The sequence below is a fragment of the Pristis pectinata genome, chromosome 26 (assembly GCF_009764475.1).
Source record: "Pristis pectinata isolate sPriPec2 chromosome 26, sPriPec2.1.pri, whole genome shotgun sequence".
In the NCBI taxonomy this organism is placed as follows: Eukaryota; Metazoa; Chordata; class Chondrichthyes; order Rhinopristiformes; family Pristidae; genus Pristis; species Pristis pectinata.
Window position 1 is genome coordinate 2225333 of NC_067430.1, and position 18026 is coordinate 2243358.

General features: G+C 41.8%; 1 protein-coding gene across 5 annotated transcripts in view; it reads left to right on the forward strand.

Annotated features, from left to right (window-relative positions):
* The window catches only part of si:ch73-206d17.1 (tyrosine-protein kinase STYK1), a 58844-nt gene extending 41050 nt beyond the window's left edge, over positions 1-17794 (forward strand). For 4 of the 5 annotated variants that reach the window (XM_052039368.1, XM_052039367.1, XM_052039369.1 and 1 more), the window contains 2 exons: positions 825-921; positions 15487-17744. In XM_052039368.1, coding sequence (XP_051895328.1) covers positions 825-921; positions 15487-15658 — 269 coding nt within the window. In that variant the 3' untranslated portion in view covers positions 15659-17744. Of the gene's footprint in view, positions 1-824; positions 922-15486 lie in introns of all 5 variants that reach the window. The other variant, XM_052039365.1, reaches the window with a different exon arrangement.
* Positions 17795-18026: the final 232 nt, after the last annotated feature.

Consider the following 18026-nt stretch of genomic DNA (forward strand, 5'->3'; position numbering starts at 1 on the left):
TTACAATTTAGAAAATATTTTGGTTTATTGAGTTTTTCTTTGTCCAGTACCATTTTCTTTAATTATTTTTTTAAACCTTCTATGACTGATGTAGTTTTTAAAGAGTGGGACAAATTACGTATTACTTGTTTTCAGGATCTGTTTGTTGGAGGAAACCTTTCTTTGTTTGAACAATTGTCTACCAAGTATAATTTACCAAAAACTCATTTTTTCTGATATTTACAAATTAGAGATTTTCTTTGATCTCAATTACATTCTTTTCCTTTGAGTCCTGATAAAAAATTTATTGGATGTAATTTTTAATTTGGAACCCTTTCAGGATGGCTCAATATTAATATTTATGACCAATTACTAGGAATGAGTAAGGTGTCACCAGATAAAATTAAAAACGCTTGGGAGCAAGATTTGCAGATGTTAATTTCTGAGGAAACCTGGAATAAAATTTTCAAATTGGTTAATACTTCGTCATTATGTGCTCAGCATTCTCTCCTTCAATTTAAAGTGGTCCATAGAGGTCACTTGTCTAAAGATAAACTATCTCGTTTTTATTCCGATATATTTCCTTACTGTGACAAATGTAATAACAGAGAGGCTTCTCTAAACAATGGAAACCATTCTGCATTAATAATAATCTCATCAACCTTTACATTTCTGAATGAAGAGATTGTAAAGTTATGTTGACTACACTGTTGTTACTGCTTTAGTCAAGTGGTAAGTTGTTGATTCAAAGGGCAGTATTGTCACTGAGAGGTAGAGAGTTCACACAACTACTGAGCTTCCACTCAGGTGTAAGTACTTGATGCTCTGATCATTTTCCTTTTCAGGTTCTCCTCCATATCCCGAGTTTCAGCCTCTGGAAGTTTTCCCAAAACTACAGAGAAATTATAGAATGCCCAAACCATCTAATAGCAGCAGTGCACTGTAAGTACATTCCCATTCACCCAGTGAATTGAGAACTTTGAAGCATTTGTATGATACATGTTCTGGTCTTCTGTGCAGTGAATAGACTGCTCAGCTGCTTGAGCCAGTTCTCACCATATCCTTAACTCTAAAAAATTCTGTTAATCTCACTCAAAAATTTCATTTGAAACCCAGCATTTCACTTTGGAGGAGAGAGAGCTTCAAATATACTTCTATGCAAAAAAGAATGGGCTTCTCAATTTGGAACCAAAATGGCTGTATGTCCTGTTGTTCATTGGGGCTGTTCAGTGAGGTGATGAATGAGGGCAGTCACGGTAGTGTAGTGGTTAGCAAAACGCTTTACAGCACCAGTGACCCGGGTTCAATTCCGGCTGCTGTCTGTAAGGAGTATGTACGTTCTTCCCGTGTCTGCGTGGGTTTCCTCCAGGTGCTCCGGTTTCCTCCCACATTCTGAAGGTGTACGGGTTAGGAAGTTGTGGGCGTGCTATGTTGGCGCTGGAAGCGTAGCGACACTTGTGGGCTGCTCCCAGAACACTCTACACAAAAGATGCATTTCACTGTGTGTTTCGATGTACATGTGACTAATAAACATATCTAAACTCATGGGCTGGTGGACTGTTCACCAAAGGATTCTGGTGATAATTCAGCCTCTATCCTGTAGTCAGCTGGAAGTTGGACAGAGCCCAGAACCGATTGTAAGTTTTGGCCAGTAAATTGAACCAATGCAACCCAGTCCCTGGACAAACTTGCTGGACAGGTGATGGGAGAGGATTCTCCAGGTACGGTGGGATTGATGGTGGTTAAGTGAGCAGTTGTGGTGGTGTCCAAGACTGTAGCATTTCGGTGAATTTTGGAGCAGGCACTTCTGTTTCCCTGAGCCCCACAACTTTACAACACAAAAGAGGTTGTTCTGTGCATCATAGCTCTACAAGAGAGAACTATCCAATTAGTCTCGCAGCTTGACTGAGCAGGCTGCAGGAAATTAATTTGCTCTCCATTCAGTTAAAATTCCTGGTAGTGACAGAGTGCGGGATTGCAAAACCTGCACTTGAGGGTTGAGCATGAAACATTAGCGATTACAGTCTAGATCAATGAGCCATGCATAATTTGTTCTATGAGCAGGGGAATTGCAGGAGGTACTGCATTTAGTAAGGAGATCCTAAGGATCTACACATCCTAAGGAGATGGCAAACCCTTGGCACTGCTGAGATCCTTGCTATGATATTATTCCTGTATTGGTGGGCAGGTGCAGGATATTAACCCAATGCTGAGGTACAAGTGCTGGACTATGTCCTCTCACTCTGCACCTGAGTAATCATGTGGAAAGTCTTACCTTTTCTCCTCTGTTTGAAAGCTAAATCAATACAAGTCTTTCTTTTCAGTCAGGCAGAAGATATTTTCAGAGATTTTGTGCTTTTGGTTTTCTACTCATTCCAGAGTTTCCAGTCCTTCTGCTTTGACTCAATTTCCAGGGTACAATTAGACAAAATCCTGGAGAAAAATCTCAGGAAATTTTTGTTATTTTCTATTAAAAATTTAGTTTCTATTTTCTTTTAATTCTTCACCTTATTAGTTCAGAAAATGGTCTTTCCCCCTCTCAAATATCTTGTGAACAGAGTGGGTTTGTCAACTCGGGTACCTGGCTTGCAGTTGTCTGCAGGAAGGCTCTGCCTGGATGGTGAACCAATGAGGCGTGTGTGGGAATGGGCTTCGGGGAGTCAATCTCCAGGCTTTGAGGGTGGTGTCTCCTTCCCCCACTACCCATTCCTCCCTTTCCCTGGCAGATGCACAGGGCACCTTTCTGTAGGTGAATACATCTGTACTTGAGGCAGTCCACTGGCTGCGTTCCCCATCTTTTTCCCACTGCTTGAGGGAAAAGTGTCTTCCATTTTCTTGACTGTGTGTTTACCTTGTCTTTTGTTGTTTTCTGCTGTGAGAGCTGCTGTCCTGCTTTGTGAGTGGACTGGGAAGTATTTCCCTGCGTCTTTACCAATTCCATTTGGCATTGACCTCACTGATGCAAATTACTCATCAGGAGCCAGTACCCTCTGGCACCATGTTTAAATGGCCATTTGTCACATATGTCTTGTCTTTTCTTTCTCCCTCCCCTCCCAAACAACACACTCTGGGTATCAGCAGACCACTTGACAGAAGAAAACATCTCAGCCAAGCCAAAACTGATCCTTGCTTTGGAAGCAAGGCTTGCATTTGTACAGCATGTTTCTTGGTCTCTGAGTGCCCTAGAGTGCTTTATAGCCAATTAATTACTATTGAAGGATGATCAATGGATTGCAGGACTGCATGTTCCCGTTGCGTGGGGTATGAATATATTCGTGAATTCACAGCAATTTAACCATTTTCCAATGGCAGCAAAACACAAACACTGAAACTGACACTGCCCTCATTTTTGTGTGGTTTTTTTGGTGATGGGTTCCAGCCATTTGCAAACAATTTAGTTGCAAGCTCTTTAAGAAAAAAGCAATGAAAATGAAATTGTCATTATATGAGCTTTTCTCTGTTCCTTGGCTCCCAACCTTCACAGCCCATGCAGTACCTTCTCCGCCCACCTTCCTACCTCTGTCCCCTTCCCCCAACAGCCTCCCTTGGTCTTCACCTCTCTATCAGTTTGGTTTCCCAGGCTGCAGGACTCATGACCATAACAAGCTGTGACTTCATTACACTGCTACTCAGAAGTTCTCTCATAGCCATACAGCATGGAAACGGGCCCTTCAGCCCATCGAGTCTGCACCGACCATGACCACCTAGTTACACTCATCCTATGTTAATACCACTACCCACTCCCTTCCCCAAGTTCTCATCAACTCCCCCCGCTCATCTATAGACCAAAGGCAATTTACGGAGGCCATTTAACCTACCAACCGGCACAGCAGCTTTGGGATGTGGAAGGAAACCCACACAGTCACAGAGAGAACATGCAAACTTCACACTGACGGCACCCGAGGTCAGGATTGAGGCCAGTTCTCTGGCCTTGTGTGGCAGTGGCTTTCCTAGCTGCTTCACTGTGCTGTAGGGCTTTGTCCTCTGTGTGCCTGTAACGGTGGGGGAAGGGTGATGGGATCAGATGGGAGAAATGGGAGAGGAATTCCCTTCTCCCTGGTCCCTGCATCAGGTTACAATGGAGGATCTTACAATTCACTCACTAGCCCATTCAGCTTTAACTAACTTCCTCATTCTCTAAAGTGAGGAAAATATAACCTATTTAAAAATAAAGACAGATTTTAAAGATGACAGTGGCTGATGTTAAGGTCATTGCATGCAAGCAGCTTTATACAATGCAATGCATATTTATCATTCTTTACTTCATGCCGTCTCAGCCAACATAATCAGTGCACAACACAAAGGAAGTTGGCAGGATTCTACTTGTCAAAATGTTACAAAAATGCTCTAATCAAGTGATTTTAGCTTCAAACAACTTGAATGGTATGTCCTTTTTGGAAAAAAAAGTCAATACAGTGCATTGACTTGGAACAAGCTCAATAAGACATGCTTCAGGAACCTAACAACACAGTGGCAGTATTCATGTGCTTGACAGACATTCAGGGAAATTGTCAATGAAAAATCAGGTGTAAAAGCAGCTGATGCTGGATTTACTCAGCAAGTCAGGCAGCATCTGTGGAAAGGGAAACTGTTCAAGTTTCAGGTCAGTGACCTTTTATCAGAACTGAATCATTTTCATGGGACATTTTTGTTTCAGATTTCCAGCATCTTCAACACGTTGCTTTTCATGTGGGAAGATCGGCTTGGTTTGACTTGCATCCAGCAGCAAATGAAACTCTATGATGGATAAGAGCAGAGGGAGTTTTTACAAATATTTGACACTAAAAATAGCTAATATTTTTTCTGAAAGTATGTACAAGAAGAGCCTACTGTCATTAAAAAGTCACAGGCACAAACAGAGAGTTGACTAGATATTTGGCAACTGGATTGTAATATAGAACTTCCTCTCAAAGTTAAAATGCTTCTTTGCAGCAATAATTCTCCGGGGTAAAAAATATTTTAAATTATTACAACTCACCTTCGCCCTAGTAAAGTAGGGTTGTAGGGAAATGGGTAAGGAATGGGATTGCTCTGAAAGCTGGTGTAAACTTTATGGGGCGAATGGCCTCCTCCTATATTGTAAGAGACAATATCAAGTCAGAGGCATTTGATAAATAATGTCCAGATTGTGCTTTTCTTTCAAAGTTATGCTACCAAACGTTTCAACATCTTTTATGTGGTTTTTAGAGACTATTTATGACCTAATGATTTGTTAGATTACATAGATCGATTACATTCAGTGAAAGTGGCTGTTCATTAGCTGCTGTTATTTGCTGATCACCCATCAATCACTGATGAGAAAGTTATAGCAAGGCACAGGGAAAATACTTCTTCCTCTGCCTGTGTGCTCTGCTTTTTTTTTCCAAAAAGGACATACCATTCAAGTTATTTGAAGCTAAAATCACTTGATTAGAGCATTTATGTAACATTTTGACAAGTAGAATCCTGCCAACTTGCTTTGTGTTGTGCACTGATTACGTTGGCTGAGATGGCATGAAGTAAAGAGGGGAAAGGTGGCGTTGAGACGAGTAACCATTTGGCAATGACCAAGATCTGGCATTTTAATCCAAACTAAAAATATGTTTTCAGAATTCAATATGCTTTGTCCATTGCTGATTTTTTTTTCTCTAAGAACTGTTTATTTTGAATGGTAAGAGTTGAAGACTTTGTTCAGAAGTAGTTTGGCACAGTTATCGAACCCAGTGAGCTAAGTGAAAATGCACAATTAGAGTGAAGCAATCACTGGAGCTGTTCATGGTTAATGAGGTCAGTGGATATACAGCTGTCACATTGTTGAGCACAAGAGCTTGTTCAAGGCTATTCTCCTTCCATCACTGTTACCATTAGAATTCAATACCAAACATTGCTGTATGATTTCTTTTAATACAGCTCTGGAAATATTGTTCCATTTAGCATTCATTCATGTAATTTTGCCACATAACTAAGAAAGGGTGAGCATCTGTAAATTTCCCTCAATCACTTCCTTCCCCATTGAAGTTGTATATATGTATGTTTTATGCATTTTTAGTTACAGTTTGGCTTTGCCGACTGCTGATGGGTATAATTTGATTCTACTGATGCAAGCATTTGCTGGTACCTGATTTATATGGCCATTCTTCCTGTGTTACCCCCAATGCTAGGCATCACAGACTACTTGAAGCTACCTCAGCCAAGCTAAAATGGATCCTTCCTTCAGAATTTATACAGCACTTTTCGTAACCTCTGGTGGCCAAGAGTGCTTTGTAGCCAACTACTATTTTTGAAGTATGATCATTGTACTGTAGTTACCTACAGTAACCTACAGTTACCTACAGTTACAACAATGCAGTTACCTGGGATATAAATATATTCAGGAACTTGGTCATTGTAGTGTTCCTCAGTGACAGTAGAATATAAATATTTAAATCCAGATTATTACTGGAGCTGTAGAACAGGAACACTGAGGTTAAAGTTCTAAACCTGGAGCTTGTGGGGTTGGTTATATGCTTCTAACCTGGGCAATTGGAGGGGAGGACTGTCTCTGAACGGAGGAAAAAGGGACTGCAGGAGATCGTGTAGGTTGGCATGTCTTGTCTCTGACATCTTCAAAGACAGCTTATAATGGTGATCAGTTGGGATCCAGCGATGATAACCCGTATGTTTGAGAAGCAGGAGGGGCAGAGGCAGCCTTCAAAGTCCTGAGATTAAACAGGGCAGCTGACCTACTGGGTCTGCTGTGATTTCAGATCAGAGGCTGCTCAATCTGACAAACTACACCACTTTTCTCCCAATGCTTTAAGCCAACATTGTGTCATTTTAGATTAACTTTTATTAGTCACATATACATCGAAATGCACGGTGAAATACACCTTTTGTGTAGAGTGTTCTGGGGGCAGCCTGCAAGTGTCGCCACGCTTCCGGCACCAACATAGCATGCCCACAACTTCCTAACCCACACACCTTTGGAATGTGGGAGGAAACCGGAGCACCCGGAGGAAACCCACGCAGACACAGGGAGAACGTACAAACTCCCATTTACACTGTTGCCTTAGCTTTCTCCCTAAATACCTGCAGAAACTTTTTCATGAAGGACATTTTCCTCAGCTTCCCTCCTCAATAAGTCATTGCTCTAGGTGTGGGTTTCACCCTTGGATGATGGTCAGTATTAAATCTACGTTAGCTTTATATGATTATGCAAAGATGTCAGAAAACACATTATTTTTGCTAATGCAGATTTTTGAGCTGATCTTTTTGTAGAGCATAACTGGTTGTTTCCATTGGTTACAGAATCTGTGGTGAATGGGTATGTATTTGGGGTTATCAAAAAAAGCATAAGGTTTTAACAAAAAGAGCTTTAAAAATAGGGCGCCTTACCACAATTGACCTTTGAGGCAGAAATTATTACATGGTTTAAAAGGGAATTTGATCTGGTTTTGGAAACAAAGAACATGAAAGAATAATGAGATTAACAAAATTAATAGATGGATGTGTTTTTGGAAGTCAGGGACTCCAACCAGATACAATGAGCTAAATGTCAACCCTTTGAGCTGTATTCTGTCCTCCTACATTTATAAATATAATTGATAATAAAAGATAACAATGAGAAGAGGATTATTAGCACTCAGTTTTATTAGACACAGCACCAAGTTAATGTTAGAAAAAAGTGTAAATATGTATATGTTTTATAATGCAGCAGGATGTCCCGAGGCCATGGGTTGACTACGGGCAGCTCTGGCTATTGTTGGACACAATCCTCCTTCATTTCCCCTTCCAGTGTTACATAACAAATTGATCTTGACTGTTGTTCAACATAACACATTACCAGTGAACACATCTCGCATTAAATTACCATTGACTCAGGTTGTTAACATCTGACAGTTCATATCAATCACATTCTGTACATTGATGCAATGAAAAGTCTTGTGCTTTTTGTGTTACTCTTGTATCTAATTATGTGTCTCAACTAAAAATCCTTCAATTCTACAAAATGTCTTTCATGCATTGTTACTGTTCCCAAACTCCAACTGTTTTTAGGTTATTTGAGGATTATACAGCTTGTAGGATTTTGTGTTCAGGAGCAGTAGTTTTCTTAAAGAAATGTAACTTTTTTAGAACTTAATCCAAATGCCCTGACATACAAGGAGGATGGGGCCATTCAGCTCATTGAACCTGCTCCACCATTCAATATGATCACGGCTAATCATTCACATTCATTATCCTGTTCCTCCTTTCTACCCTTGTCCCTTGACCTGTTTAGCCATCAATGGAGCCCATTCTTAAATATATTTAATGATTTAGCCTCAACTGCCTTCAAGCGAATTCTACAACTTCACGAAGCTTTGGGTGAAGAAATTTCTCCTCGTCTCACTCCTAGGTGGCCTACCCATTATTCTTAGGCTGTGACTTTTGGTTCTGGAGTTCCCATCAGGTTCATTTCTCCTGGATCTACATTCAACAGGTTGTGAAGGCCTACTGAAGACAGGTAGACCTGGCCAATTGCCAGTGGGGAAACATATGCTTGAGGTCAGCATTGGTCTCTAAGGTTGGAAGCCACTGCAAAGTTTTGGAGCAGTTAATTTGACCGAACATTGGATTTTATTAGTCCAGTTCAATTCCTTAGCCACCTAACTAAAAAAGGAACTGCAAAACAAAATGATTGATAAAGATCCATTGTCAACTATATTGTACAATGAACTTACTAACTGTACCTGACACATTATCATCAGTGGAGATGAAGTGTGGGATCTGGATTAAAGGAAGGCAGCTGGTGTGATGTACACCTCCCCAGAAGTTCTTGTCCACCAGGTCCCAAGGGACGCCACTGACTTGTGAAGTTGTGTGTCGATGACTATGGAATCTATGCACAGCACAATAGGATGGTGGGAGACCAGGTTATTGCCATAATCTATTTGGGATGGTGTTAGCCAAGACCACTCTTGCCTAGATTCTACAGGTACCTGCCATGTCACTGCTCTCATTAAGTTGGTGACCCCAAACAGTTGCAATTCTGGCATTATTAATTGCTGTGGCCAACCTTTTCCTGAAAATCTCTAATCCAGACCTTTGTAGACTTGACATTGGCTACAATAAAGGCCCAAAGGTAAACATTGCAAAGATGGTCCCCTGCCTCAGCATCATGTCTACAGTGGATGCTGCAGGGCAGGAGGAGCTGAGTACTTGTGATAAAACTCAGTTGTGCCTATGTGAGTAACTTGTTGCCAACAAAACTGTACAAAGTTGCATATGCAGGTAATCTTCACCGCACAACAGTGGAAAATGTAATCTCTCTGCCATTGATGTTGACACCCAGAACAGATCATGTTGCCTTGCATCATGGAAGAGGGCCATTTCAGCTCACTGAGTCTATGCTGGTTTTCAGAGCAATTTCCCTCTCCCACTAATTTTCCCTGGAACCTATTCTCCCCACATTCCCATCAACTCCTCCCAGATTCTACCACTCAGCTACACACCAGGGATAACTTACAGCAGGTAATTATTAATTAACCAACCCACAGTCTTTGGGATGTGGGAGGAAACTGGAGTACTCCAAGGAAACCCATACGGTCACGGGGAGATGTGCAAACACCTGAGGTCAGGATTGAACCCAGGTTGCTGAAGCTGTGAGGCAGTGGTTCTACGAACTGCACGGATTTGATGTCCGATTCACAAATACAAAGAAGGATGCAATTCACCACTCCTGGTGCAATTATCTGGCTTAACTATCTGAATGTAAAACTTCAGATGTCATATCAGGCTTGCATCAACCAGAAGGAAGAAGCAAGACAACATAGAGCTAGGTTTGCATTGAAGAGCGTATGTATGGATGCATGAACTATGTTTAATAACATTGGTGATCTGCAGGCATAATGGGCTACAGGGGAATGTGATGCAGTGGAAAGAAATGATAAAAGTAAGGATTGGATGGCTCATTTTCCTGGTACGAGGTTTTCAGAAAAAATGGAAAGGGGTGGTAGTTTTCATTCTGAAAAGTATTACAGTAAGAGTGTGTGTCAGAAAACAAAGACAAAATCTATTTGTTTCATTTGGGACACAAGTAAGGATATATCATATTACTCTTTTTGAAAGCTAACAATGGTGATAAGGCAATAGAGGAGTAAATCGATAAAGAATTTCTTGATGTCCACAAACTATAGCTAGTGGTAATAGGAGACTTCATCTATCCCAATATTGAATGGGGTTGTGATTCTGCTAAGGGTGAGGAAGGAGACATTGCTGAACCCAGTCTCAGGAAATCCAGTGACTAAGGTCAATAATATTACAATTGGGGAGCATCTAGTACTTAGTGATCATGATTTTGAGATTTGGCTGTGCAAGAGGGCAAGGAGTTAATTTGGAATAAAATTATCCAAATGAGGAAAGGTCAATTTCAGCCAATTTTGGCAAACTGAACTCAATGCAGACAGAAATGTAATGCAGCATTGGGAGAGAGGTGGGGAGGATGGGTGCTTCAAAGGGGACGTGGTTTGGTTGCTAGCAAGGTGCATTCCCGTAAAAGGGGAGGGGAGGACAGACAAATAAAGATCCCACTGAAGACGAGTTAGAGGGTAGGATTAAACAGAAACAGAGACTATATGAGAGAGTTTACCTTGATAGTACAAGAGTCAAGTAGAATGTAAAAAGCACTGAGAAAATTGAAAATGGAAGGATGGAGTTTGAAAAGGCTGAGAATAGATGCTGCCAAGTTAAAAGGAAATTCAAAGGTACAGTAATAGCTAACTACAGAGAAACTTTGAGCATCTGTGGTGTGACAACTTTCAAAAACAATAATCCAGGAAGAAGTTAATGGCTACTTATGTTGGCGTGGAGTTGTTGGAATAATCATATTTGAGAAATCTGATCTGAGTTTTGAAATGAGGTAACTGAAGGGCTTGATGAGGACAGTCCTGGTGCAACCATTTGGCAGTGTACCACGGAATTAAACCTCTCGGCAAAACTGAAAAGGACGCCAACATCATCTGTATGTTTCTGCTCGGGGACAAGCAGTTTGATGAATGACCGTTTCTCAGGGAGGTACACAGTGGTGTGCTGTAATGTCAGAGGACAATGTCAAAATATCCAAAGATGTAAAACCCGAAAGCATAATAAACAGTTAACTGGCTAATATTAGACTTAAGGTATTGCTCATTTAAGGTCAAAATGAGACACAATCTTTTCTGAGGGCTCTCTTCAGAGGGCAGTGGAAGCAGAGATTTTAAGGTAGATGGAGATGATGAGCAAGGGGTGCAAGGTTACAGTAGGTGGGAATACAGAGCTGAGGTTACAAGCAGGTCAACCACTATTTTACTGGACAGGCTTGAGTGGCCTCCTCTCCCTAATCTATATAGATATGTTCTTATGACATTTGGCAGTTGAAATTTAGTGCAGAAAAAACGTGATGTGTTTTGACAGGAGGTGTGCAGTGAGACAGTAGAGACTAAATGGTGCAGTTTGAAAGGGTACACAAGCATTGAGAAACCTAGGAGTTTGTGTGGAAATCTGAAGGTGATGGTGGGTTAACAAAGCATTTGGGATCTTTGGTTTTAAGTCACAGAGTTATACAGCAAAGAAACAGACCCTTTGGCCATAGTGTCTATGCTGACCATCATACCTATCTATACTAATCCCAGTTGCCTCCAGTAATTCCATGTCCCTCTGCACTGCTCATTCAGGTACCTGTCCAGGTATCTCTTAAATGTCCTTAGTTCCCGCCTTCACCACCTCCTCTAGCAGCTCAACTCAGATACCAACTACTCTTTGTGTGAAAAATTTACCCCTCAGGTCCCCTTTAAATCTACTCCGTCTCACCTTAAACCTGTGGCCTGTAGTTTTGGACATCCCTACCATGGGAAACTGACACCAGCAATCTACCTTGTCTATGCCTCTCGGAATTTTTTATACTACTATCATGTCACCTCTCGGCCTCCCTTTTTTTTCCATAGAAAATACATCCAGTCTCTCCAGTGTCTCCTTGTAACCCGAGCCCTCCAATCCAGGCAACAACCTGGTGAACCTTTTCTGCACCATCCGTCACTTATTTGCATCCTTCCTGTAGTGTGGCGACCGGAACTGCACACACATCTCCAGGTTCTGCTTAACTGGAACATGACATCCCGATGCTTATACTCAGTGCCATGACCAATGAAGGAAAGCAAGTCATACGCCTTCCTCACCAGACTCTCTACCTGTGCCACCACTTTCAGGCAACTATGTACTTGTACCGCAAGGTCTCTCTGTTCCATAACACTCCCCAGGGCTCTGCCATTCACTGGGGATTCCCTGCCCTGGTTTAACTTCCCAAGATGCATCGCTTTGCACTTGTTTGGATTAAATTCCATCAGCCATTCCTTTGCCACTTTCCCAGCTGATCTAGGTTCTGTTGTAATCTTAGACAATCACCAATTTTGGTGTCATCTGTAAACTTATTAATCATGCCACCTATATTCTCGTCCAAATTATTAACAAATATAACACAACAAAGAACCCAGCACTGATCCCTGTGGCACACCACTGGTCACAGGTCTCCCATCTGAAAACAAGCCTCCACTCCCACCCTCTGCCTCCTTCCACTAAGCCAATTTTGTATCCAATTGGCTAGCTCATTCTGGGTCCCATGTGTTCTAACCTTCTGGACCAGCCTACCTTGCAGGACCTTGCCAATGGCCTTGGTAAAATCCATGTAGACAACATCTAGTCAATCTCTTGGTCACCATTTCAAAAAAAAAGACTCGATCAAATTTGTAAAATGTGATGTCCCATGTACAAAGCAATGCTGTCTATCCCTAATCCATCCTTGTCTTTCAAAATGCAAATAAATCATGTTCCTCAGAATCCCTTCCAACAACGTATGGCTTACAAAGTCTCTGCCAAAGCCCCAGCAATGTCCTCCTTTGCTTCCCACAATGTTCTAGGATACACCCAATCAGGCCCCGGGGATGTTACCACTCTTGGCATTTCAAGACCTCCAGCATCTCCTCCTTTGTAATGTTGATGTGCTCCAGGATGTCCCTGTTCCATCCCCTGCTCGCGAGCTTCCTGGTCCTTCTCCTCCGTAAGTACAGACGAGAGGTATTCATTTAAGATCTTGGCCATTCCCTGTGGCTCCACACACAGAGGACCACACTAATCCTTAAGGGGACCTACTTTCACCCTAGCTACCCTTTTACCCTTAATATAAATAGAATATTTTAGGATTCTCTTTTATCTTATCTGCCGTGGATATCCTGTGTCCCATTTATGCCTCCTAATTTCCTTCTTAAATCTCTAATATTCCTTAAGGGGCTGGCTTGATCCCAGATAACTATCTGACATATGCCTCCTTTTTTTCTGACCTGATCCTCAATATGCCTCTTCAATCAGGGTTCCCTAATTCTGCCAGCCTTGCCCTTCACTTGAACAGGATCATGATGGCCTTGAACTCTTCCTGTCTTATTTTTAAAGGCTTCCCACTTGCCAGACATCCCAATCAACCTTTGTGATTTCCTGTCTGACACCATCAAAATTAACCTCCCCCTCCCCCTTTAAAAACTTTTAAATTGAGGACCAGTCCTATCTTTTTCAATGACTATCTTGAAACTAGTAGAATTATGGTCAATGGTCCTAAAGTGCTCCTCCACTGACACATTAACCACTCATCGCCCGGCCTCATTCCCTACGAGGAGGTCGAGTGTAGCTCCTTCTCTGGTTGGACCATCTGCATATTGCTTCAGAAAGCTTTCCTGGACACACTGAACAAATTCTGTCCCATTTAATCCCTTGGCACTAAGGCAGTCCCAGCCAATATTAGGAAAGTTATAATCAACCACTATTAGAACCTGATTATTCCTTTAGGTATCTGTGATTTTCCTACATATTTGCTCCTCTAATTCTTATCAACTACTGGGGTGCCTGTAGTTTTATCCCATCAAAGTGATCCCCCTTTCTTAGTTTACCCATTTGGCCTCGCTGGACATAGCCCCCCGGAATATGCTCTCCAAGCACCGCCAGGTTGTACTCCCTAACACAGCAACTCCCCCCTCCCCTCTTATCTCCACCTCTGTCACGCCAGAAGCATCGATACCCTGGAACATTTAGCTGCCATTTTTGCCCATTCCCTCAACCTTCTTTCCATAATAGCTATAATATCACAATCTCATGTGCTGATCCAGGCCCTGAGTTCAGCTGTTGATAGAGGTACAAGTACGAATGCCAGGGAGTAAAACCAAGCTGTATAAAACACAATTCAGCACAGATGATGTATTGTGTCCAGTACTGGGCACTGCATTTAAGGAAGGTCATGAAGACTTTGGACAGGATGGAGATGATGATTCAGGTCTGTAGAGTGACTGCTCAAGATGGTCTGGATCTCACTAGAGTGGAGATGTGTAAGAAGCTGTTTGAATTCATAAGGTTGGGGACACCAAACTATGGCCAAATTTGGTCAACAGCAACAACATATTGACCTTCTGCTGAGATATTTGTGAGTGGTAGAATGTCCTCTGGCAGGAGAGAACATTATGGAGAGGAGAGATTGCCAAGGAATTATTGGAACCAATCACAAAGAAGGAGAATATCTTAAAGCTTTGGAAAGTGGATTCTCATTGCTGTGAGTGTGTTTAAGGAGATGATCACAGTGGGAATGGGAAGGATCGTATGATGGGGTTGGAAAGAAGATTATCAGGATTTGGAGGGAGAATCACCATAGGGGTTCTCAGAGGATCGCAACTTGGGTGTAGAGGGGCTTGGAGAGAGGATTGCTACAAGGCTTCAGTAAAGATCTTGGGGTTAGGAGGGTTAGAAAATCTTGGAAGTGAGAAAGGTTCAATGATAGGATCATGGGAATCAGGTTTGGGTTAGAGTGGGGAAGGTGTAGGACAGGGAGCTGAAGTTACATGCACAGGTGCATGTGTGTGCAGGTGCCATGCAAAACTTGCAGCCCCATCACAGGCACGTGACATCAGATACACAGTAGAAACAAAAATTAAGCATAAGTTATACAAATTTTTTTAACAAGAAAGAACACAGTTAGAACAAAAAAGTTCATCACAGTGCAAAGCGGTCGTAGTGTTTGAAAGAGCCAGCACAAATTTGATAGCCTGAATGGTCTCCTTTTTTGGTTTTTCAGTTCAATGAAAACCAGGCAGTAACAGGATACACAGACAATGTTGTTTCATTCAGCTGGAGTAAAGAAGGACATGCTGCAAATAAAACAATGTCCAAAAACCTCCTCTTAACAACAAAATGTTGACATTACTGGTTGCTAAGAGGTAATTATTGGCAGAGAAGATCTTACAACAGTGCTAAGGGTGTAACGATACTTGTGCTCAAAAAGGATTTGATGCCACAGGCAGAGGGACCGATTATTCAGACATTATTATCATAACTTCCGTTCGGAGTAGGAATCTGTAGCAGGTGACTTCAATAACATTTCGCCCCAGATTGTCTACTCTTGCCCCCCACTCCCTCTTGTGTAAAGTAATATCGATTCTAAGTGTATAAACGGGAACCTGGAAAGTTATAAGCTGTAACTTTTTCTTTCCATTTCCTTTCCAGATATGATTTGATGAAACATTGCTGGCAGTGGAGGGCATATGATCGGCCAAACTGGTCAGAGTTGATCAATAAACTGAGCTCCTTGATGAATGCAGTTGATGGGGTTGAATTGCTGCAGGTATCTGATAGCCTGGACCTTGACCAATACAAACAAGCTGCTGGGGTTTTCTAACAAAAAGGACGGTGCGAAAGCAGCTGGGCTGGGACCACTTCATAACTGAAAGTGGTCGGAGCTGGGTGCTCATCACAGGCCACGATGAGCGTTGATCTCAGGAGCAGAATACTGTCTGCGACGTAGAACGGGAATTGCACTCTGGATGACCAAACCAAAAACTGAATGGATTGGATTATGCAATGGATTAACCCAACATTGTGTTGCGATGGCAAACTTGGGGGAGCTCTTTTAAACTGAAGTAACCAAGCAACAGAAGTTTGCACTGTTGCTGGTGAAATTCAGTGACGGCTTGAATCTAATACAAAACCAGCACCCACAACTATACTGATGTTTGACAGTTGAAGAAAGAGGAATGTTCTGGAAGGGAACATGTGATTGTCAGAAATGGGGAGTAGTGAGAAGTTCAGAATATTAGCCTTAAATATAATTAAAATGCTAGAGTAGAGTTAATATCTAAAAGGTAATGAATGGTAACATCTGTTGTAAACAATAGACTGCACCGATGAGTCTTTTCCTGCACACTGACCCTGTCTGCTGTGGAATTCTAATAGGGATCATCAGTTTCTTTTTTGGCTTCAGCCCACTCCACTTGTAAACCAGGCTTCGACTGAAACGTCGGAGGAATTCTGCAATCATCTCACTGAGATTGTAACTGTAGGAGCAATTTTCTTATGGGAGGTGGGATTGTGGTGGGGATCTTTGACTGAAAAACACATGAAGATTATCCTGGCAATATTCCAGTATCTCCAGGAGTCCCTATATTGTACAGGAACACATCTGAATAAACTTGCAGAAAAGACATTTAGATCTGGTTAAAGTTAAATCTGGTTTCTAGCTTTGGTGGGTTCTAATGTCCCCAGAATGGAACATTGCAATCGCTGGGGAATGGCAGAAGCTATATCTCTAGATCAATTGTGACTTCCTTCAATTACTTCTCCCAAACCCCAGCACCCAGCTCTCCTGACATTACTGACATTGGACAGCATTGCTTTTCTTACAAAAAAAAAGTGTTTTGTTTCTGGGCAATGCAACAAAGCAAGCCCTGGTGGATGCCTCTCTGTGGCCCAAAGGAGAACCCCTCAGTAGTTCTCCGACCTCTGACCCACCCAACATCAGCTACTTTGAAACCACCCAGGATTCATACTTTTATCTGCTGGCCTGTATAATGTACTAGAATGATGCTACCTTTACTCATTAAGATGTGAAGATTTAGTTTAAAAAATTAACCTGTGGTTTCATAGAAAGAGGGGCATAGTCAGCAGGAAACAACTGATCACTTCCTAGAAACGACACTATGGAAAGTCTGTTTGTTGAGTACAGTAAATCTTTAACTCTCCATCAATTGAGGGACCTCACTTAACCAATATGGTGAACAATGTGATTAAATCAGTAACTCAAAAGACAAAATTGGGGCATGGCTGTTGAATATTCCTCACCTTGTTGTAACATGGGATTCCAACATTAAGGAATTTCGCTCCCCCTGGTTGTGTTCATCACCAGTGTACAAGATCTTATTCTAAATCCGTGTTGTCTTCAACTGTAACCAACTTTCCATTGGGGTCTAATATGTGTTAACATTTTAGGTTAATACATATAGCTTGAGCAGCGTGTCAGTGCATAAACGTGTATTCTTAACGTGGCAAACCTGATACAGGTATTTGTTAAATATTAATAGTGAAATACACTGGAGAGAAGCCTTGGCGTGGAATTTCATAATTGATTCTGTTTTCTTCAAAGAATAAAGTTCCTGTCTGTGGTAATGCAATGATTTGTTTACAGGCTTTAGAGCGATAACTCATGAAGCTTTTCTTCTGGAGCTATTAGTGTCATTTTCCTTATAATCAGCACATCACAAGTGCATGGTTTTGTCCCGCAGCCTGTACTACTCAGCAAATTAAACAGCTCGGTATCACAAGGAAGCTGAAGGTTTGTAGAGCAGCCACTTGGCAGTGTCAGTCCTTGTGTAATGCTGACCTGGTATCTGTGTTGTCATGTAGTTATAATAAAGAACTACAGTTCCTAGTAGGCAATGCAAGGGGTCACATGGGGGAACCAGAAGTGGTTGTAAAAAAAAGAGAGGGAAAGCAAGCTAGGCTGGTGTTGTTGGTTAATAAAATGTTCAGATGTTAAATCCACGTGAAGTTTGTCTCTTGATGAAGTACAAACATAACAATATCAGCTCTGCCAAGATGGGCAGCATTCACCCAACCAGCACAGAAACCTGGCCCTAGATAAGATGTTTAAAGTGATCTTCAGTGATGTGCGAGCTTGATGTTCATCTCGTAGGAGATGGGTAGGTTTGAGGGAGAAGTGCCAAATGAATTGATTATAGAAAGACTTAAGTCACCCACTGAGGTGCTGGGAG